The sequence below is a fragment of the Herpailurus yagouaroundi genome, unplaced genomic scaffold, assembly GCF_014898765.1.
Source record: "Herpailurus yagouaroundi ecotype Mexico unplaced genomic scaffold, PumYag 181, whole genome shotgun sequence".
Classification (NCBI taxonomy): Eukaryota; Metazoa; Chordata; class Mammalia; order Carnivora; family Felidae; genus Herpailurus; species Herpailurus yagouaroundi.
In genome coordinates, this window is record NW_024412412.1 from 13,212,385 (window position 1) to 13,236,554 (window position 24,170).

At 40.6% G+C, this 24,170-nt stretch overlaps 1 protein-coding gene across 11 annotated transcripts in view; it reads left to right on the forward strand.

Moving 5' to 3' along the window:
- TENM3 (teneurin transmembrane protein 3) overlaps positions 1-24,170 on the forward strand; it is a 1,301,596-nt gene that overhangs the window by 829,516 nt on the left and 447,910 nt on the right. For all 11 annotated transcript variants that reach the window (XM_040490383.1, XM_040490387.1, XM_040490391.1 and 8 more), the window contains one exon: positions 14,849-15,155. In XM_040490383.1, the coding sequence (XP_040346317.1) occupies positions 14,924-15,155 (232 nt within the window). In that variant the 5' untranslated portion in view covers positions 14,849-14,923. The remainder of the gene's footprint in view (positions 1-14,848; positions 15,156-24,170) is intronic.

Genomic DNA, 24,170 nt, shown 5'->3' on the forward strand with positions numbered 1-24,170 from the left:
AATTTTGCCTGTGGGTTACAGAGGCATGAATAACTGTAGTTATCCTTTATTCTCCGAGTACTTGTGGGTACTTATCAGGTCTCCACCTAGTTGTTACTAAAATAAACCTCACATAGTTCTTTTCAATCTGGAGACTCTTAATCAGCTTCATTGCCCCTCTTGAAAGTTTTTCCAGTGTTGGCCCCCTGCTTCCTGCTACCGAGACGTAAATATTTGGATAATGTTATAGATGAAGTCATTTGAAAATTATCAGTGTGGGAACTATTTTTTCTTTCTCATTTGATGGCCTAGTGTTTTTGAAGAAGCTCACAAAAATTCAAAACCCAAATCCCATTCAAACATTTGGCAAAATACCATTTTCACCCCAGCTACAGTATCACCCCTTGCTCTCAACTTTATAGAACTGAGCTTTTATGCATTTTCTCCACCCCAGCTTCCTCAGAAAAGCCTAATGATCCTGGATGCTATTCTTGGACACTGGACATGTTTTTGAATTTAATTATGATAACTGGCCCTTATCAAGCAGACATTATATTATATGCCAATCACGGTGCTAAACGCTTTTAAGACTTTATCTCATGTAATCCTCATAATACTTCTGTAAGAAAGACAGTGTCATATGCATTGTAGAGAATAAAATACAGGAAACCGAATCTCAGCGACGTTGAGTAACCTGCCCAAGGTCATAGGACACATACACTGTGAAGTGTGGAGCTAGACTGTAACATAGATCTGTCAGATCCAAAACCTGTCCTGTATTTCCGCCTAGTTGTGGCTGTATAGATTTCTTCTTAGTTGGAACACCCAGTGTGAGAATTTGTTGGTCCAGAATCATATTCCTCTCTCTCGCTGAGGTCCGTTGTCTTCTGTGCAGACTTATGTTGGCAGGCGGGCTTTCTCCCATGGTGACAGAAATGTAGACGAGAGCCACGTACACATCCCCACAGAAGTAACTCCACATTTGCCGGTCTGAGTAGGTGCATTCCGGAGAGTTTTATTACATGTCCTGGAGCTAACCTTATTGGCCTGCGTCAGGCCACATGTTCATTCCTGAGCCAGTCACTGAGATGCCTGGAAGGCAGTTCCCCTAACCCCAGGACTGGGGTCTGCTCCATCTCAACCTCTGGAAACCATCACCGGAGGCAAGCGCTTATTCCGAGAAATACGAGGCATACAAAAAAATTCATGTGACCACACTGGCTGTAATTTAGGAGAGCCTCGTCCTCTGGTAACTAAACCACATGGGCTGGGAGACCAGCCAAGGTGACTGTGTCCTCCTATGAAAACATAGCCTCACAGTAAGGTATCATCTGTTTCTTCCTTAACCGCCTTTCCTTGAACACAAGCTAGAAAATGTTTCCAGTGTATTTTATCCTTTTAAGTTGGTCTTGAATGTTTCACCTCTCTCTGCTCAGGTGAATTTCACGTGGCTTTTCCTTTTGTTGCCCCAGTCCTGTGATCTCTGCAAATTTAATTATCATGGTCTTTTCTTTTTTTTAAAAAAAAAATTTTTTTTTCAACGTTTATTTATTTTTGGGACAGAGAGAGACAGAGCATGAACGGGCGAGGGGCAGAGAGAGAGGGAGACACAGAATCGGAAACAGGCTCCAGGCTCTGAGCCATCAGCCCAGAGCCCGACGCGGAGCTCGAACTCACGGACTGTGAGATCGTGACCTGGTTGAAGTCGGACGCTTAACCGACTGCGCCACCCAGGTGCCCCTATCATGGTCTTTTCAACATGGCAGCCTTCATTGACTTTCTTAATCCCGGATCTGTTGACATCCTGACATCGGTTGTCAAACTCTTTGCTATCATTTCTCTCTCTCTCTCTCTCTCTCTCTCTCCCTCCCTCCCTCCCCCTCTTTTGTTTTCAACCTATTGAAAAATTTGTTTTTGTGATAGCTTAAAGCCCCTTTTTGTTCTAAGGTTTGTAAGTATAGTCTAGTACTTAAGAGTCTGGATTTGGAATTACACCGAAAGATGTTCAGATTCCACTCAGCCACTTCCAGACTCTGTGACCTTGGACAAGTCTGTTAACCTCTCTGGGCCTTAGTTCTCTCATGTGAAAATGGGGTTTATAATTCTTACCTAGCAGGGTTGCTGTGCAGATTGAGTGAGGTCATATATGTAAAGCACCTGGCATATTTTAAGCACTCAATAATCAAGATTGAAATTAATAATTAATCAAGGAGCTTTTATGTCCACTCTTCAAGAGAAGAAAATGCTCTGCACTTAGGGAAATAGTATTAGCTCTTCATTTAAGAAGCTTGTCCAGTTTTACATGGCAGTCCCAACTGTCACCCAGTCAGTAACCCCCATTTTTGAGTCCCGCTGATGATACGGCAAGCGTATCGTTGTTGTGAAGCCATCTAAAGTCTTGCTCATGTTTTTCTCAGTGTGACGAAGAGCTTGGATTTGGAGTTGATGTTGCACAGGTCTTACAGTCTGGCATCCTTTCAAAGGAGTAAATGGAAGAGCCGGCTATGAAAATCTGAGTCCCACCCTCACCACTCACTGGTTGTCTGACGTGGAATTTTTTATTAATTTCTCATATTCCCTCATCAGTAAAACTGGTAAATCACACACCCTTGACAGGCTGTGATTAGAAGCAGAAATACAGTGCGTAAAATACCTAGCCTAGAAAAGTGTTCAGTAAATGGAGGTTGTTGCTGTCATCGTGTATTTGGCCGTGACCGGCATGTCCGCCGAGGTGAGCGTGTTCATTTGAAGATGGAACGACAGTCTAGTCTGTGACCCGGTTCAATCAGAACAATACATGGGGTGATAGCAAAGTTACCTCTTTTTTTTTTAACCTAGTGTATATTAGAGGCCATTTGAATAACACAGTATCGTCTACATGACACCTAACTGTTTCCTTGATTTTTCCTTTGAACAAGATAAGATCGCAGGCAAAGTTTCAAAGGCCTGGCTCATGCAGAAGCACAGAGGAATACAGTGGTGGCCTCTCTATTCAGGGTTCTGGTTAAAACATCGTAAAAATACTTAAATAGACATGATGGATATCCAGGCAGACAGGCAAATTGAGAGATGTTATTTACACTTCACCCTAAAAGTCTGCGAGGTGAGAAAGCTGCATTCAGTGCAGCCGTATTTGGACCCTAGTGCCTTTTCCCATCTGTTCAAAATATGGAGATTAGGGCCTTTTCGCCGCCATTACTGGTGCAGGTGTTATCATAAACTACGTGACGGTATTAATACATATTACTGGTATATTACAATTGTCCATAATTGTTCTCAGGAAAAACAGAATCAATTTTAATGTCAAACCATACAAGTGAATTGCTTTAGCTGTTTTTAAATCATAGAATGATATTCTTACTTTACCTTATGGGGTAAATTAGCCCTCATTATCCATATTTTTTTCCTTTTTTGATCATTTCCAGTTTCTGTTTCCTTCTCTATATAAATAATTTTAAAAGAATTTTTAATGATTTGATGAGGTTTAAGCCACTTTTCTTATAGCCTAAGGCAGTGTTCTATATATTTTCCAATTAGAAATTTCCCAGTATTCACACTTATTCAGTAGCTATTTTAGTATATTACTCCTATTTGCTTCATTATCTAAGTTCGCATATTTGCTATCTATGATAAAGCATGGAGAATAATTTTGACTTTTAAAACAGCAGCCTTCCAGGACACGTGGGTGACTCAGTTGGTTAAGCATCCAGCTTTGGCTCAGGTCATGATAACACGGTAGGTGAGTTTGAGTCCCGCATCGGGCTCTGTGATGACAGTTCAGAGCCTGGAGCCTGCTTCAGATACTGTGTCTCCCTCTCTCTCTCTCTCTGCCTCTCCTCCTCTCTCTCTCTCTCTCTCTCTCTCTCTCTCTCAAAAATAAAATACACATTAAAAGAAAAGATTTAGGGGCATCTGGGTGGCTCAGTTGGTTAAGCATCCAACTTCAACTCAGGTCATGATCTCACGGTTCGTGAGTTCGAGCCCTCCATCAGGCTCTGTGCTGACAGCTCCGAGGCTTGAGCCTACTTCAGATTCTGTGTTTCCCTCTCTCTCTTCCCTTCCCCTGCTCGTGCTCTCTTTCTCTCTCTCTAAAATGAACAAAAATTTTTTAAAAATTTTAAAAAATTTAAAACAACCTTCCTATTTATTATTGTTAAAATAGACATAACTGTATCTCCAGTCAAATGAATATGTTCACAACGTTAAGTAGAAATGGGTTGTGAGATCATCCATATTAAAATACATGTGATACATACATATATTCATACACGTACATGTACACACACACACACGGAAAAAAAATCCAAAAATGTGAACTCACAAAAGATCAAGAGAGTAGTAATTTTAATGTTTTCCTTCTGGAGGGGGGTGGGCACTCATCTATACTTTCTAGTTTCCACAAAGAACAAATATTACTGCTTCACACATGGTTTAAATTAAAGAAAAGCATGAATTGGTATTGCTCATTAATTAGTGTTTAGGGATGGCCCTCCCCATGTGTCTCAGAGGTGTCCCTCTCCACCATCTGCTCAAGCCAGCAACCTGCCAGTCATTCTCAGCTCCGCCCTTTTCCTCACTCTTGTTTCAGCCCATCCCAAGTCTTGCTGATGCCACGTCGATCTCTCATATCCATCCACCTCTAAATCTTCACTGCCTTTGCAGTTTCCATAGTCCACACTAGCATTCTCTGGCCTGGACTTCCGTAACAATCTACCAACAGGTTTTCCTGCTTCCACTCCAGATCTCCCTCTTCCCTGTTCTCATACTTCAGGTGGAGGGATCACATCAAACTGTAAATCTGATTGGTCACATCAGTGCCCCATTTCACTCTCCAGTGGTCACCATGTTTGGCGCACTCTGGGTGAGACCCATTAGCTTATGTAATGAAGCTCTGCACCTGGCCAGCAAGTTTCCTCTGGACTCATGCCTCCTTACTCACTTTGCCCCAACCCGTGGACACTTGTCCATCCAGGTGTTCTCTGCCTGCAGGCATTTGTTTGAACAGGTTATTCTCTCAGCCCGCCTGGTGTGTCCGCAAGTCCTTTCCTGTGACACACATGCTTGTGGCCAGGCTAAACCCTATTCATCCTGTGGATCTCAACCTAAATGTCATTTAAGAGAGCTCTTCTTTGGGCTCTCCATTTCCATTAGACCCCACTTTCTGTTCTCTGTCTTTACAACTTGTAATTTTTTGCAGTTTTTGTTACACTTTTAATCGTATATTTATTTTTGTGATTATTTAACCATCCTCTCCCTTTTCAGATTGAAAGAGGGTAAAGACTGTGTCTTGTTCATCTCTACGTTTTCGGTGCCTCTCACCATGCCTGCCATGTATGATGAGTGAATCAAAAAATTACAAAACACTATTCCTTGTGCACCATTTTATGCTAATGCATGAAAATCACCCCATTCTTTTGAATTGCTGGTGACTGTTCCTCCAACTGATCTTGCCTTGCTTTTTCATACAAGCTAACAATCTTTGTCTTCTAACTGGTGTGTGTAGATCATTTATTTTTATATTTAATGTGATTGCTGATATGCCTAGGTTTCTCTTTTTCCACTTACTGTTAACCTGTTTGTGTCTTTATGTTTAAGTGTGTTACTTGGTAGCAGCATATACTTTTTTTTTTTAAACCAATCTGAAAATCTCTGCCTTGTGTGGGATATCTAGACCATTTACATTTAATGTGATTATTGGCCTAATTAGACTTAAGTCTACCAACTTGCTGTTTGTATTTGTTCTGCCCCATATAATCTTTGATCCTCTTCTCCTACTTTCATTGGACTAGTCAAATAGTTTTGATGCTTCCAGTTTTTACGATTCTGTTATTTCTTTTATTGGGATACTCTGGTTTCTCTTCAGATCATATAAATCTTTCGCCTTTTACTATTATTTCTTTTGTTGGACTATTAGATACAATTCTCAGTTTTGTTATTATAGTGGTTGCTTTAGGGTTGAAAGTGTACATCTTACACTGTGTCTCCTGAGGTGATGCCGCTTCACATATAGTATGAAAACCTTACAATAGTATACTATCTCCTCTCTGTTCCTTTATGCTGCTGTTGCAATATACTTTATTTACACATGTTATAAAATTCACAATATACTGTTACGGTTTTTATGCAACCAGCCATCTTTTAAAGAGATTTAAATAATAAGAAAACTATCATACATTTATCCATATAGCTGCCACTTCCAAGTGCTAGTGATTCCTTTGTGGAGATCCATATTTCCATTTGATGTTCTTTTCCTTCTACTTAGGTTCCTTTGCATTTCCTATAATGAGAGCCTCTAGGTGGTCAACTTTTACACATCAGAAGATGTAGTTATTTTGCCTTAATTTGTGAGAGATATTTTCATTGGTTATGGAATTCTAGAATGACAGTTTTTTTTTTCCTCTCGGCGTTTTAAAGAGCTTACTCTACTGTCTTCTTGCTTACATTACTTCCAACATGGAACTCTATATGGAATGTGCCTTTTTCCTGGATCTGCTTTTAAGACTTGCTCTTAAGTTAATTTTTTTTAAGTTTATGTATTTATTCTGAGAGTGAGAAAGAGATCACTAGCAGGAGAAGGGCAGAGACAGAATCCCAAACAGGCTCCACACTGGCAGTGCAGAGCCCAAAGCAGGATGTGAACCCGTGAACCGTGAGATCATAATCTGAGCTGAACCAAGAGTCAGACGCTTCCCAAACTGAGCCACTCAGGCACCCCAGGACTTTCTCTTATCACCGTTTTCTTTTTAAAAATAATTTAAATTACAACCAAACGCCTGGGCATAATTTATTTATATTTCTTGTGCTTGGTGTTTGCTGAGCTTCTGGGAATCTGTGGATTTATAGCGTTTATCAAATTTGAGGATTTTCCAGTTATTATTTCTTCACATTTTTTTTTCTGTTGACTTCTCCCTTTCTTCCCCTTTAGGGACTCCAATCAAATCTATATTGGCCACTTGAAATAATCCTACATCTCACTAATGACATATTTATTTATTTATTCTCTTTCTCTGTGCTTCATTTTGTATATCTTCTATCACTGTATCTTTAAGTCTTTTTACCTTCTCTTTGGCAGTGTCGAAAAACTGCATATCCAGTGTATTTTCCATCTCAGACATGGTGGTTTCCTCTCTAGAAGTTTGATTTGGGTCTCCTTTTTATATCCTCCCTGTCTCCTGTTAATATTTTGAACATGTTGAACTCAGTTATAATAGCTGTTTTTGTGTCCTTTTCTATTAGTTCCAACACCTGTGTCAGCTCTGAGTCAGTTCCAATTGATCGATTTTTTCCCCCTCATCATTTTCCTGCTTCATGGCATGCCAGAGATCTTTGATCGTAGGCCAGACATTGTGAATTTCACCTTGTTGAGTGTTAGACATTTTTGCACTCCTATAACGTTCTTCAGCTTTGTTGTGGAATAGTTAAGCTACTTGCAAACAGTTTGATCTCCCTGGCCTTGCTTTGAAGACTTTTCAGAGGAGACCAGTACCATGTTTAGTTTAGTGCTAAATTATTCCCCACAACTGAGGTGAGACCTTCCTAACTAAATTGCCTAGTAAATTACGAGGTTTTTCCCATCTGACTAGTGGGAATATACGCTACTCTTGTCCTTGTGTGAGCTCTGGGTACCGTTTCCTGTAATTTGGTGATCCTTTAGAAGGGCAGTTTTGCACCCACAAGACATTTGGTAACGTCTGAAGGTATCTTTTATTGTCACGAATGTGCATGCGACTGGTATCTAGTGGATAGAGGCTGAGTGCGGCTAAATATCCTACTGTTGGATTTTCCCCACAAGAAGGAACTTTTCCATGTAAAATGTTAATAATGTTGAGGTTGAGAAGCTCTGTTACAGTCCTTCCAAACTGCTCTTTCTCTGGCCTGCAGTAGTCTCATCTACACGTGCTGACCAGCACTCTGCTGAACTCTCAAGAAGCACCCTTTGCCACCCTCCAGAGTTCTTTCTCCATGCAGCTCTCTCATCTACCGGATTCTCAGCTCTGCCTGTTCAGGTTAGGAAGTCTGCGGTGTTCTTCCTGGCTTCTTCCTCCTGTCCTGTAGCCTAGAAACTATTGAGGTAGTGAGCAGGGTAATCAAGGACTCGGCGTGTTTGTTTCCCATTTCTCAAGGTTCTCTCTGTGTCAGTGTCTTGAAAACTCTGTTTCATGTATTTTGTCAGTTTTACTGTGGTTGTTATTTTAGGCAAGAGGGTAAATCCAGGTCCTGTTCCTCTATCTTGGCCAGAAGCAGAAGCTGACTTCTTATTTATTATAGTTATCAAATGTCATGTTTAAATTTTTTTTTTCAACGTTTTTATTTATTTGTGGGACAGAGAGAGACAGAGCATGAACGGGGGAGGGGCAGAGAGAGAGGAAGACACAGAATCAGAAACAGGCTCCAGGCTCTGAGCCATCAGCCCAGAGCCCGACGCGGGGCTCGAACGCACGGACCGCAAGATCGTGACCTGGATGAAGTCGGACGCTTAACCGACTGTGCCACCCAGGCGCCCCCAAATGTCATGTTTAAAGAAAGAAACTTGCCTCGGCTTAACCTGCTCAACCACTCCTTATCCACTATACTTTTTCTGTATCTCTATCTTCTCTACAAACATCACTGTTGTCTTTCCCTGTATTTCTTCCCACAGCTTTGTTGGTGCTTTAACTTCGCGCCTCACACATGACATCTACAGTCACTTACATTCTTCTGTTTAAAACTGCAAGCTCAAATTTTAGTTATGCTTGAATTTGGCATCGCAAAAAAAAAATCATTTCATATGATTTTATTTTTGCACTTAATTATTTTAATTCTTTGACTTGTAAATTTGCCTCCAGAAACAAGATGTCCTCTAAAATGAACAATAGCGATTGATTTCCTCTTGTGTTCAATTGGCATTAATCTAGCTCTTCAATAAAGGAAACACTTAGAAATTCTTACAGGGTGCAAAGTTGTATTTACTGTTAATTATCATAATTGGTAATAAATCATAAATTCTACCTTATTAGGGAAAACGTGAATTGCGAATAATAAAAGGTAGAATTTTCCTAGTGTTATGTACAAATAGCTTAATTTAGATCTTTAATCAAAAATATGTTTGAGTAAATTAGTGTTTTTCTTGTGGGTGAGCTTTTTCAAACTATTATAAAGACAGTTTGAGGAAGACATTCTGTGCAGAAGATATTCAAAGCGATGTTCAGGAATTTGTAATTCTTACAGAAAATAAGGAACAGTGGGAGCATGGGTGGAGTTTGACCAACAGGCTACCTAATCCTTTGTGTTTGAATATCTGTTTTTATTACAATTGCTGGATAGACACATAAGCTCCTAGAATTTTAGAAGTACAGATGATTTTAGGGATGTTTGTTACAAGCCTGATAAATTGTAAGCGTTGACTGAAAGGTTTTAAAGATATACGGAGTCCAATTAAAATCAGATTGCTTCCTAAAGGTACAATTAAAAAATGTTCCTTTGGAATTAGGAACATGTTATGAAACAGTGTAAGAATGTTGTTAAGTTCTCTGGCCAAGTTTCAAGCAGGTTTGACTACTATCTGAAATAGACAATATGATCACCCCAGATCTGGTGTCCTGCCGGTTCATTTAGTCGATCAAATATTTGCAGGACAAAATTGAGAAAACAATTAATTGAGAAAAATTAATAACCAAATAATAGAAATTCCTTTAAGACCAGCTGTGTTTTCCAGAGAGGTGCTATGGTTAGTAACGGAGTTGTTTTTCAAGGAAATGAACCCAATCAATTTGATGATGTTGTATACTTGCTGTAGCAAATTCAGTCAGAACTTTTTGGACAACTTTATTTCTAATCGTTTTCCTTATTGTTCAAAGGCCTTGCCCACTGTTACAGCCATGATCCTGGTCATCAAATGCTTTATGCTGAATATGCACATAGTGACCCTCTTCCTGTGTAGGACTATGCAATCACCATCAAAGTGCTTCAACAATTTAGCACTGCTTAAACAGCTGCATTTTTTAACCTTCAAATCTGGAGCTGAGTGCAGAAGATAATGCACAACACTGCCTTTTGAAGTCATAGTGAACTCATTGACTTCCATCAGAAGCGTATCAGTGGTTGCAAACATTACAGTGTAGATTGCATCCTTGAAGAGTTTGAACTATGCACAAAAATGGAAAGACAAATGCAAAAGCCTTTTTATTGTTTGGAATCTCTAGGATCAAACGTCTTTGTCTTTGATAGTATATTTGAATACGGTATCTTCATTTATCATGGCACTTCAGAATTGCTTCACAAATAAAGAAAAGTCAGATATTTGGTGCTAGAGATGTTCTATAAAGCTCAAGAATACCTAAAATTATCTTTTTATTAGGCGTCTATTAACATGTAATTGATTTATAAATATTGGTAACCTTACCATGTGGACGCATCTTTACTATTGATGGTATATGTTTGTATTACAACGTTAAAGAACTTATTGATCATCTTATTTGCAAGATTGCGAACTTGTATCATGGGCTATATAATAAAGAGAAGACATTTCACATTCAAAGCTCCAAAGGGACAATGAAGGACAGAATGGAAATATGAATGATGTAAGTCAGACCTTGATCATTTTGCATATAAAGGGCCGGAGAGTAAATACTTTAAACTTTGCAGGCCATCAGGTCTCTGCATTAGTAACAAACTACACACACTCAGTGGCTTAGAACAAGAAGTTCTGGAGACAACAAGTCTGAAAACTAAGGTACTGGCTGTGCCATGCTTTCTCTGAAGTTCTCGGGAAGAATCTGTTCCATGTGTCTCCCCCAGCTTCTGCCATTTGCTGGCAACCCTTAGCTTGTAGCTACGTCACTCAGCCTCTGCCTTTGTCCTCACGTGGCCCTCTCTCCCGTGTGTCTCCATGTCTCTGGATCCAAATCTCCCTGTCCCGTCTCTTATGAAGTCACCAATCACTAGATTTAGGACCCATCCTAATCCAACATAACCTCATCTTAACTTGATTGCAACTCCAGATACCATACTTCCAGATAAGGTCACAGTCCCAGGTACTAGGTGTTAAGACCTCAATATATCTTTTTGGGAGACACAATTCACTTCACTAAAGTCTCTGTTGCAACCATTCAACTCTGTCTTTGTAGCAAGAACGCAGCCAAGGACAAGACATAAACAAATACATGTGCTGCGTTCCCATAAAATTTTATTTACAAAAACGGATAATAGGTCAGATTTGGCTGGTGTACTAGAGCTTACCAATGCCTAGTCTAACTAACTGAAGCAAAATTGCAGCGGGGTGGGGTGGGGGGGCAGGAATTTCCCCTTGCTTTAATCAGTTCCTTTTTAAAGTGTAGAAATGCAAACATGTGTGTATATGGCAACACTTATTTCAATTAATTTATTTTTATTTTTTAGTTTGGAGAGAGAGTGTGAGTGGGGGAGGGGAGCAGAGGGAGACAGAGAGAATCTTAAGCAGGCTTCATGCTCAGTATGGAGCCCAACACAGGGCTCGATCCCATGACCCTGGGATCATGATCTGAGCCTAAATCAAGAGTCGGACACTCAACTGACTGAGCCATCCAGGCTCAGTGCCTTAGCAGCACTTATCTTAAAATCGATGTCAACTCATGGCAAGAACTGAAACTTTCATAATAATTTCAAATCCCAATGTTCTGTTACTAAAAATGCTTGAATTACGATATTTATTTGGTCAATTAGAAGTCTTTTGGTGGTCATTTAGTTATGAGAGTTGATATGGCTTTTCCTCCAAAGAGATCTAGACCACTTTAGAAACAAGATTTTCCTCAAACTCAGACTTATATATTTGTTCTATTGGAAAGAACGTACCTGCTTCCCCTCAGTAGAAGTATGTTCCATGAGGGCAATGACATCATTTTATTTAATGGCGTGTCCTCAGCACATAAAAGAGAGCCTAAATACATAATAATAATTCAATAAATATTTACCTAAAGTAAATATTTGTTTTCCCTGGACTAAAGAGAGTGAATTGGTATGTTGTTTTAACCATGTTATACAAAAATATGCCCTGTTATCACATCTTGAAATTATTTATTGTCTTAAACTCATAGAAGAGCTACAATAAGAGAAATCCAATTTCTATTAAGAGCTATTGGAAGAATTTGTGAAGAGAATAATGGGGTAATGAATCAGAAGGGATCAGTGAAAAACATTAGTTTTCTTTATTTAATCAGATTCATGGAAAATCAGAAAAAAGGTAGAGAAGTCAAGATATATTTCAACAGCCGTGGGAAATATTAGCGACTTCTTTTAACAGCCCCACTTGATTCAATAGCAGGGAAATGTGGAAACCCATGTGAAGTAACTAACACTTCACAGGCAGTGTACACGGGAGAAGATACAATTTGGTCAAAGAGGTAGCAGGGGGGGCACCTGGGTGGCTCAGTCGGTTAAGTATCTGGCCGTTGATCTCTGTTCAGGTCGTGATCTCAGGGTTTGAGCACGCATCAGGCTCTGAGCTGAGAGCGCAGAACCTGCTTGGGATTCTGTCTCACTCCCTTTCTCTCTGCCCCTCCCCTGCTCTCTCTCTGTCTCTCTTGCTCTCTCCCAAAATAAAAAAACGTTAAAAAAAAAAAACAAAAAAACAGGGCGCCTGGGTGGCTCAGTCGGTTAAGTGTCCAACTTTGGCTCGGGTCATGATCTCGCGGTTTGTGAGTTTGAGCCCCGCGTCGGGCTCTGTGCTGACAGCTCAGAGCCTGGAGCCTGCTATGGATTCTGTGTCTCCCTCTCTCTCTGCCCCTCCCCCACTTGTGCTCTGTCTCTCTCGGTTTCTTTTTTTTTTTTAATTTTTTTTCAACGTTTATTTATTTTTGGGACAGAGAGAGACAGAGCATGAACGGGGGAGGGGCAGAGAGAGAGGGAGACACAGAATCGGAAACAGGCTCCAGGCTCTGAGCCATCAGCCCAGAGCCCGACGCGGGGCTCGAACTCACGGACCGCGAGATCGTGACCTGGCTGAAGTCGGACGCTTAACTGACTGCGCCACCCAGGCGCCCCTCTCTCTGTTTCTTAAAAATAAATAAATGTAAAAAAACTTTTTTTTAATAAAACAAACAAACAAACAAAAAAGAGGTAGCAGGAGGAACCCCCCAGAGTTTCCAAGCATAGGCTCTGGAACTCTGTGACCAGGCCAGCTCAGAATTTCACTACTATTCTTACTGCTGGATGGAAGGCAGAAATCAGAAAGTGAAAGGTAGAGGAGTCCTAATGTTGCTCAGACAGGAGAGACTTGTTGATAGCCTAGAGGTAAGCGGAGCCAACGTGGGAGAATCGGGAGCCAGCCCCGAGACACCATGTTGAAAGCACATTAAAGAGAGATGTGATGCGGATAACGATAGCCAAGGACCAAGAGAGAGGGAAGGATTCCTTGGGAGAGGGATTCTCCATGAGAAAAAAAAAAAAAAGATGTAAATAGGAATCACGGTCCTAGGGATGTGGTACCGAAGAGAAGATCTGGGGCCACCAGAAATCCTTTGTTTCAAGCTGATTCTGGAATCACTCCAATAAAAAGTGAGTTGAGGAAAGTTGGAGGGGAGTGGGAGCCACCACTGGAGGCCTTTGGGGACCTTCAGATGTAAGACAAAGACCAAGTGAGAAAGAGTAAAGACAAGGGAGGACCCCTTAAAATGCAGATTAGGGGCACCTGGCCGGCTCAGTCTGTGGAGGATGCCACTCCTGATCTTGGGGTCGTGAGTTTGAGCCCCACGTTGGGTGTAGAGAACGCTTACATAAAAAAATACACTTTAAAATAAGTAAAAAAAAATAAAATGCACATTAGACCTGGGAAGCCATCCCTCCTCAGGCCCAGTCACTTTTACCCCTGTCAGTTCAGCCAAATCAGGACAGAGACAGTAGCTCAGCAAAGAAACGCACATGACCTTGTTCCTTGTGATTTAACTCTTGCTACTGGCCCTTGCAAAAACCTACCACCTCAAGTTAGCACTTGAACTGCCTTTAAATCAGGATAGCATGGATTCAACCCACGTTCTAGAGAGGAAAATACATTTTTAGGAGAAGAGTAAGGGACAAGGATCAGTTTTTTCCATAGTTGAAGCCGTTTAGGTCCTTGAAATGTGAAAATTGTGTCCGCCGAAGAAAACGTCTTTGCAGAAATTTAAAAAATGCTCAATGTATTTGACAAAATTTCACGTCCAAAAAGCTCCCAATTTGCTTCTGCTCTTAAAAAAAAAATCAAAGAAGTAAAAATAGTATACATTTTTGTTAGAAGAAAGAGAATTTATTTGTGAATGGCAAAAATGCTGTGAGAGAAAATTGTCCCATTGTGGAAAATTTAACAGGCATATTGGGGCCAACCTTTAGCTCGCTTCTGTAGTGAAATTTGATCTTGAGCTTAATTTTTTTTATTATTAAAGTGAAAAATCAGTTATAGTAGCTTGAACAAGCCTCCATAACACTCAGTAATAGAAAGTATGCCTCACTTCCTGGTACTACGGGACATTTTACAGTGATTTCACAAATTTTCACCGTTGTTGTTGTTGAAAGCAAGTTTTCTAGATAGGCCACAGTATTTCTTTTCACCATTCTCCACATTGAGAAGGATGTAGGGTGGTCAGATTTTAATAGCTTTTTTTAATGTTTATTAATTTTTGAGAGAGAGAGAGAGAGACAGAGTGCAGAGTGTGAGCGGGGGAGGGGCAGAGAGAGAGGGAGACACAGAATCCAAAGCAGGCTCCAGGCTCTGCGCTGTCAGCACGGAGCCCGATGCAGGTCTCGAACCCATGAACCGTGAGATCCTGACCTGAACCTCAGTTGGACGCTTGATGGACTGAGACACCCAGGTGCCCCATAGGGTGGTCAGTTTTTAGATGAATGTTACGGCTGACGTTATGCAAACCTTTTATCTTTGCAGAGAGGCCAATGCAAGTTGACCCGTGAGTGTAATCTGTGCCGACCAGGACTGATGTGCACCCAGAAGGAATGAAGTATGGATGTGAAAGAACGTAGGCCTTACTGCTCGCTGACCAAGAGCAGACGAGAAAAAGAACGGCGTTATACAAATTCCTCAGCAGACAATGAGGAGTGTAGGGTCCCCACGCAGAAGTCGTACAGTTCCAGTGAAACCTTGAAAGCTTTTGATCATGATTCTTCACGGCTGCTTTACGGAAACAGAGTAAAGGATTTGGTTCACAGAGAAGCAGACGAGTACAGCAGACAAGGTAGGTCACTGGTCTCACAAAACAAGGCACACTCAGAAGGCGCCCCCTTGGAGGTGCCATGTTTTTCTCCTCTATAGGTGACATGATTATTTTCCAACTTGGATGTCTAGCCTCTGATGCAGATTTTTGAGAAACTAGGTGGTCACGTAGTATTCCAGTTTAAAGGTAGAAAGCCACCTACAGACACATTGACCGCAGATAAGGGTACCGATTCATGTAGAGAATCACTGTGCACATATAAAAAATTTTTTAATGTTTATTTATTTATTTATTTATTGAGAGACAGACAGAGCGTAGGTGAGGGAGGGGCAGAGAGGGAGACACGGAATCCGAAGCAGGCTCCAGGCTCTGAAATGCCATGTCAGCACAGAGCCCGACACGGGGCTCGAACTCACGCACCGTGAGCTCATGACCTGAGCTGAAGTCGGACGCTGAACCGACTGAGCCCCCCAGGCGAGAATCACTGTGCACATTTTATATGTGAGGGGTGTGATTCTGCACACAGCCAGCGTTTGTGCATAAACTTGAGATCCAGGTCTCGTGGGCTCCCTCGCCCGTTCAGGAAGGTGCTCACGGACGTTTCTGCCGTTAGAACTGACGTAAGGGAACGGGAAAGGTTGACAAGCAAAGGCCTTTCACTCATTGAAAAGTGACAGTCCTAATTCTGAATTATCTCATGAGCCATGTAGCCCATGTGCTGATGTCTATCTGTTCATACAAGAGCCTGCTACTGAAGGGTTCAGGTTTCTCTCCGGCAGGCGATCTAGAACATTAAGGTTCTACCTTAAAACATCCCAGTGTCACATAATATAACCCGTTATGGTTTGGCCATTCACGTGTATTTGTTGAACGTTTTCATGCTCTGTTTTCTGTCTGTATACTCTACCAGTGGAGTAATGACTTCTGTAACTTGCCTTCACAGTCTGAAACCTACCAATCTCCATGCTTTCAGACAGTAGCTTATTTTAAATTGGGCATCCCTAGGTTTTTGTTTTCTAATACATTTTTTGGAGATGCAGGCACGATTACTACTAATAAAAATAAAATCCTCTCCCATTTGTATTGCATAGTCAGTTTACACAGAACTTAGCATCCCTCAGCTATTTTAATCAGGAAATGAGGAAAAATAAATTAAACCGCAAATGTAAAGAATATATTCCTTCTTTCCCAGTCACCTTACAAACAGTGTGACCAACAGTATGATATTGAGCAAGCAACAAATTTCAGAAAAATAATGCAATAAATCATGCAGAAGTTTGGAAATTTTCCATGGTTCTCTTCTTCTCTCTATTGTGGAAAGAACCGTCCTAACTATATTGAAAGAACATTCACTCACCTAAATCAGTTTACCTCAAAGAAGACTCATTTGATTTGCTAAAGAGAGATTTTTTTCCCCCTGAAGGATATCTTACTAAAATTACAGGTATCATCGTTTATGAAATGGGATATGGTAGCTTGACATAGTAGGGTTTTTTTTTTTTTGAGATTCAGTTTTTTTAATATTTATTTATTTATTTTTGAGAGAGAGAGTGTGAGCAGGAGAGGGGCAGAGAGAGAGAGAGGGAGACAGAGACTCCAAAGCAGGCTTTGCACTGTCAGCGGAGAGCCTGATGCAGGGCTCGAACTCACAACTGTGAGATGACTGTGACCTGAGCCGAAGTCAGACACTTAACCGACTGAGCCAGTTTTTAAGGGAAGATATAAGACATTTGAGATACATACCCTCGGTAAGCCAAGGGACTTCTAAGTCCATTGCACGATGTCTTATAATTCCAAACCCAAGTGGTTTTTTTTTTTCTTTCGTATTGTCTACACAGCTGACGTAGATTATCAGGGTACAGGTTCCACCAATTTAAAAAATAGTAGGTACTAGGAAATGCATGCAGTCTGAACCCGGTGTGAAGCCTTGCCTTTTGTAACAAAAACAACTAGTTTAGTGCCCTATCGGAAAAAAAAAAACAACCCACAAAACAAAACAAAACATTGTGGAATACCATTAAAAGAAAAAAAAAACCTCAGCACATGTGGCGTGATGCGTGGGGGAGGCTCATCTCCACCCCAAGCAAGCATTTCGTTTAGGCAGCACGAAGGATGCTCAAACGGGTTAAAAATAGCGAGCTGAAATTTTCACCTCCTAGGCAGCGCTAATCCAATGCAGACTGTTGTCGATGACATGGCCATACCATCTGCGGAAACCCTGGAACCACAGTTCTTAGGGGACCCAACAGTACTATTACTCAGCTTGTCGCCAGCCAGGCGGGGGGCGGGGGGGAGAAGAAGAGGGGCAGAGGGAAGAGAGAGTGAGCGAGGCAGCACGTGGAGGCGGCTTGTTGGGAGCAGCGGAATGAAGCGGGGAGCAGAGGTTTAAGGGCCGGAGAGAAAGGAAAAGCAGGAGTGCGGTGTGTGCTCGGGCCCGCTTTCCACCTGACGTGTTCATCAATCAGGCCATATTGGAAACACGAATGGAATATACTGCTACGTATTGCTCATGTGCACTGATCCCTTGGTATGCTCCAGTCATGGCACTGGCCAGGTTTTACGTGCACCCTCCCAGTCCTTGGGTGAGAGGGGTCCCAGTAGTGCCCTCCTTTGCCAAGTGGGGAGGCCTGACACCCCAGGGCTAGCGACAGCTGAGCTGGGGGCTTGAACCCGGGGCCGGTCTGCCCCTAGCGCTTGGCTTCCAACCTCTGTGCCGTGGCCAAAGCCGGAGAACAGGCAGTTCCGGGTCAGATTCCCCTTTGCTTGATTGGTGCCAGTTGTGGCCCCTTTTGATGGTGTGGCTAGAGGGCAAGGAGGAGACTGGAGACATCTTTAGGAGATTCAGCCATATGATTACTTGGGACCAGGTGGGATGAGCTTGAGGGAGAGGGAGCTATTGCAAACACTTTCTCCCTCCTGTGCTTGGATACAGGGAATGTGTAGCCAGAGCAGTCAATGTAGGAGAGAAGTGACGAAGGAAAGTTTGCTGTCGGATTCTGTTTTTCTCAAGCGAGCCTAATGAAAAATCCTCCTGGGCTTTTCTTTCCTTTGAACCTGACAAATGTCAATTTTTCCTCCCTGACTATTATGCTGTGGGATTAATTATTTAATTGACAAAATGTGCTTCCTGCCACAACTCCTGACATCATACACATAATAAAAATGAAAGATGAAAAAACGTTACTAGTAGCCAAAGATCTTTGAACCGATTCCAAAGAATCATGCTAATGTAGCTTGTCTGTGGGGTCCTAAAACAACTTGTCAATCCTCATTCTACTTTAAATGACACGGGCAAGGGCCCCTTCAGCCCAAGGAAGGGATACGTAGAGACCCCTGTGAATGCAATTACGTGGAGCATTCAAACGTAGAAATATGATGCTTTGATGTCTCTTGACCGATTTGGCGGCCTACTGTCCAACTTGATTTTTGTGGCTCTAGTGACTGCCAAGTGACTTTCATTAATTATGTATTCTGTTTAGAGACTGCAAAGCCGGGGATGGTTGTGTTTTCACAATAATGTGTCATGTGACCAGATCCCATATAGATCTCTTTCTCTGTCTCTTTCCAAATCTCTTCCTATGGTTTATTAGGTGATGGGAATAGTTGTTGTTTCAGCAGCTGTGGAACCCTCCGTAGGTGTGATGGGGTTAGGGTGACAATGACCTGTTTTGCATTCTTGGATACCATTTTCTTTGATTCAACTTTGAAGAGAATTTATCCTGTCAGGTCTGAGACACATTTCTCATGAAACAGCTGCATAAGATCATCCCACAGTTTTAGAGAAGTGATAAAGTAAGAGATCTTTTTTTTTTTCCTCTGCACTATGTGCATTCCTTGTAGCGTCCTCGACCGAACGAAAATATTTATCAACTCCAACAAGAAATGTTGGCCATGAGGGTGAATTTTGAAACAAGGCGACGTCTGGAAATAGGAACGCTTTTGTTCCGCAGAACCATATGTCTGCAAAGCACCTCTGAGACAGTCTTAACCCAAAATGTTTACCAGTCAGTTATTGGTGTTGGGTGGTGAGTTGCAGAACTTTAAAATGAAAAGATCACCATTCACTCCTCATTCATAGAATGGCGGTGGGGAGGGGGGTTATCTGTTTTTAAATTTGAACAACAGAGAGCATTATGTCTGTGTTTATACATTCCTGAAATCAAAATGGAACATACATCTGTAAAGTAGGAAAGGGAAGGAGGAAGGCAGGTTGACAAAGACAGGCGCTCATTGAACAGCTTACTTCCGGTCCCCAAAACTCTCCTCTTTCCTTACCCCTGCTCCGGGGTTTGCCTTCTCTTCCTGCTTATCGCTGTCAGCAGTGCCCAGCCGTCCCCAGTTCCCCCAAATATGGCTTCTGCTTCTCCCCTCATGACATTGCTCATCTAAGACTAGTTCAAGGGTAGCAGACCCCACAGGCCCTGATTTTTGACGGCTGCACCTCCTTAGTGGGCTGCATCCTGAGTTTATCTTCTGTACAAATATTCCAGATGCTCGGCCTCTCCCTTACCAAGGATAACCCTGTTCTGTGAAAGAAAAGAACATTAGAGGAGCAGTCCAGGGTTTCCTGTGACCCCGTGTCCAGGATTCCAGCGTTACGGTGGCTTGAATGAAGCCTCATCGACCCATCCCCCAGACAACTCCTTACTTGCTCTGAGCTGGACAGTGATCCAGGGTGCAAAGGAGATCTAAGATTCTACAGAGTCCCCGAAGGACAAAGCTGATGCAGGTAGTTTTTCCCTTTTGGTCGGATGAGCGCTCAGAATGGGGTGCAGCCCTGGGGTGAAGATCAGGAAGAAGACTGTGACTTTGTGGCAGACAGAGACTGACCTGCCTCTCCATGGTCCTTCTGGGACTGAAAGTTGCCTTGCAAGAGCAGCTGGTTTCCTTGGCCCCTCAGGAGCTGAGGGAACCAACCAGATGGGTTTTCTCTGCTCTGATATTGGAGTGCCAGCCCAGGAAAACGGAGGGGAGAGATTTGTCTCTAGAGTCTAGCAGGACTTACCACTAAAGCACCCCCGGAAAGCCACAACGTGCTTAGCGGCACCCAAATTGCAGGAAGTGGGATAGGCTGCAAGACAAACCGGTCAGGAAGCTGCTGACGAACATGAGCAATGAAGATAGAGGAGGAAAACTTGAACCTAGATGAAAAAGCGTATGAGTGCTTATAGAAATCCAAGTACCAAAAAAGGCAGCAACAAGAAAACCGACAGTAACCAGCAAATGCTAGGCTGGGAAGGCTGCCATTTGCATACGAAAAAATATAATAGATTAGTTGAAGAAAAGAGGGTGTTCACTGATCACATCCGGATTCATAGTTTTGAAGACCAAGGAGAAGAAACAACTCAAAACAAGAAACCAAGTTCCAGGTAAAATTAAAAAGAAAACACATGTGTATATGCACCCCCCCTCACACATACACTCACCCCAACACACACCCCTAAGCTCATCCTAGAGAATTTTTTTCACCTTAGAGAAAGAAGATATTTTATAAGCTTCTACAGAGAAAAAAAAAACAAACCAACAAGTTGCTTTTCTTCTGGCTTACAAAAGAAGCAAAATGAATGTCTCACCTGCAACAATGAAAGGAGAAGACAGTACAATACCATCTACTGGGAGAGAAGAACTACAGCCCGGGGATCCTCTGTGCAAGGAAGACATCCTTCGTCTGTCAGAGTAAATTCAAGATAGTTGGGGACATGCAAAGATTGTACACGTGTCGTCTAAGAGAGCATTCAAAAAACAATACAGATGAAATCAACTCTGCAGTGTGTATGTGGACAATTCCCAAATGACGATAACAGAACAACTGGAAATGTCTAGGCAACGCTACGTGGGAGACCTTGAAAAAAGGCTAGACTAAAAAGTGATCACTTGTCTCAGCAATACCCAGGAGTTGGAGGAAAGTGGTAAGGAAAGTAAGAGTTCTGGAATCTCCGTCGAAAAGGGAGAGGGCGAAACAGGGGATAGGAGTTTTAGTAGAGAGAAATCATTGCTACTTTGCATTCAAATAATAATGAAAAACATGTTTTTGACTATGAATGTCAGGAAAGGGAGGTGATCATTAGAGGAAGGGAAAAACACAGTAGACCTACCTAATTAGCAGGAGGGAAAGGGAATGAATAGCAATCTGATCAACGTAGCAGAAACTGCTCCAAGGAAAAAGGGGAAACAAGTAAAATCATGAATAACCATAAAACAAGATGAAAGAAGGCAAATCTACTATACTACATATTACATGAAATGTAAATGCGCTGAGTTTGACATAAACAGAACTATCCCATTGGTTTCTAAAAATTATGGGTATTTATAATAAACGGACTTAAAATGGCAAAAGGATGGTTGAGAATAAAGAGATCGATAAAGAAGTATCAGGTAAATACCCACCAAAGCAAAAAGAAAGAAGGAATGGCAGTATTAGTAGGCACAGCAGAATTTGCTATTGAAAACACTAAACAAGATAAAGAGGACCACAGAGTAAATGATAAAAGACAGAAGGATGAATTGCGTACATTAAACAACATTTGGGGATATTTTTGGTTTACCTCCTTTGGAATCAGATCTAGAAGACAAAAATAAGGAAGCAATTATATAATATTAATATAAATTTTCAGTTAAACATATGTATATATATATATATATACAGACATTTGTAACTATCAGATAGAAGGGATACAATTTTTCATAATTCTACATAATAGTTACAGAAACCAATCGTGCATTTAGCCACAAAAATCAGAAAAGTAGAGATTTAGAGATCAAAACATTTGATCATACAACTCAGTAAAATTTGAGATAAATAACAAAAAGATAAACAAACGAAACCTTTTTTCTCTCATGGATTATGATAACCCTAGATTATGATAGGAAGCAACAGAAAGCAATGAAAAGAAAGTTCAACTTTAAAAATTTGTGGGAGACAGAGAAAGGCATAATCATAGGAAAAATATATTGTTAATGAGGAGATTTAAAGAATAAAGACCAACAAAGAGGAATTTGCTATAGATCCTAAGAGATGAGTAAAAATATAAACAGAAGGAAAATAAAGCAAAGGAAATGGAAGGGAGAGATAATCAAGATAAAACTGAAATTAAAAAAAAACAAAAAAGCTGATTCTTTAAAATGGCCAAGGAAATAGAAAGCCCCTGATGATCCCAATTAAAAAATAATGAGAACAAAAGGAGAGACACTGAACACCGTGTAACAACTAAAAGGCACTGCTCCACGCAATTCAAATCTAGGGGAATTTATTTTTTCTTAGCAAAATATGATTGACCCCAAATTATGTCACAACATGAAGAAAACTTTCCAAAACCAATTATCTCAGAAGAGAGTAGGGAAGTGGCTAAAAGGTTACCATTATAAAGGAAATAGTTCCTTTTGGTGAATTTTAGGATCCGAGGTGAATTGTACATAACCTTTAAAGTGGAGCTCAATCCAGGGTTCAAAAAGCCATTTAACACCACACACACACACACACACACACACACACACACACACACACACACACACGATGGAAAGTACTAAAATTCCTATTACAAAGCTGGCATAACCTTAATAGTAACCAAAAATCTTGATTAAAGTAGAACATAAAAGGGGCTATCTAGACCAAAATTACTTCTTGATATATGTGCGAAAAGTAGTCTAAATAACTGTTTGCATGGAAGAATCTAGCAATGTATAAAACGGATGATAGTCTAGGCCAAATTAATAACCAAGAAGTTACTAATCCTTGGTATAATGTGAGGATTTTTCAATGTTAGGAAGTCTATTAACATAATTAGATTAATAAATCAAAGTAGAAAAACATGATCTTATCAATAAATGATGAAAAGGTTTGGGATAAAATTTAGAAACCATTCCTTATTAAAGTAAAACTCACTAAGTAAAACAAGAATAAAAAACACAAGCATCTGAGTCATATATAAGATGACCGCTGAAATCCTAGGACCATTTCAGTTAAAATGAGGAACATGAGAGAGGCTCACCTCCTCTCTCACAAGTACTATTCAGAATTGTTTTTGATGTTTTAGCGACTGAACTAAGAAAATTGAATCATTGATTTATATTTTGCAAAACGTTAAAGTTGGCACTTTTGTGAACCGTATGTCAGTTGTATACATACAGAAACCACATGTCTCTAGAAGTTAAACGAAATAGTTGGAAGCAAATTGGTGCTTGGATGAATACAAGATAAATATACAGGCATCACAGGTCACGGAGCATAGTGGTTAAGAGCATAGATTCTGGATCCAGGTGATCTGTGTTTGAGTCCTAGGTCTGCCATTCATTAGCTGACTGGCGAGTGACGTAACCTTGGCCAAGTAACTTGCTTGGACACATTACTTACTTTCTCTCTGCTTCAGTTTTCTTCCACGTAGATTGCACCTTAGTTTTCAATCTATAGTTGTCGAGAATGAAATGAGTTAGAATACTGCCTGATACATGTTAAATACTATTTTTGAGTAATTATTAAACAATAATTGGCTAGCTTTGGAAGTCAGAATAAAACATCCTATCCAAACAGCAACAAACACTATAAAATTCTTTGGAATACATTTTCTAAAAGTGGTATGAGACCTTTTATGAAGAGATCTCTAAAGTGTTATTGGAAAACATAAAACAAGATCTGAGTAGATAGGAAGACAGTCAATGTTTTTACATGGGAAGACTGATACCCTAAGAATACCAACTCTCCCCAGAATGTGTGGAAGTCAAGGTTTATTTTAAATGAGAGAAAGGGGTCTTAAAGTTCACATGGAAGAATAAATCTGAAAACAGTCAAAAACATATTTAAAAGGCTAATAGTGATGATAAAATGGCAATTAGATAATATAGATAATATATATAATATATTAATATATTATATAATATATAAATATGTATTATATATTAATATATTATATAATATATATAAACGTGTATTATGTATATTAATATATTATATAATATATAAATGTGTATTATGTATATTAATATATTATATAATATATATAAATGTGTATTATGTATATTAATATATTATATAATATATAT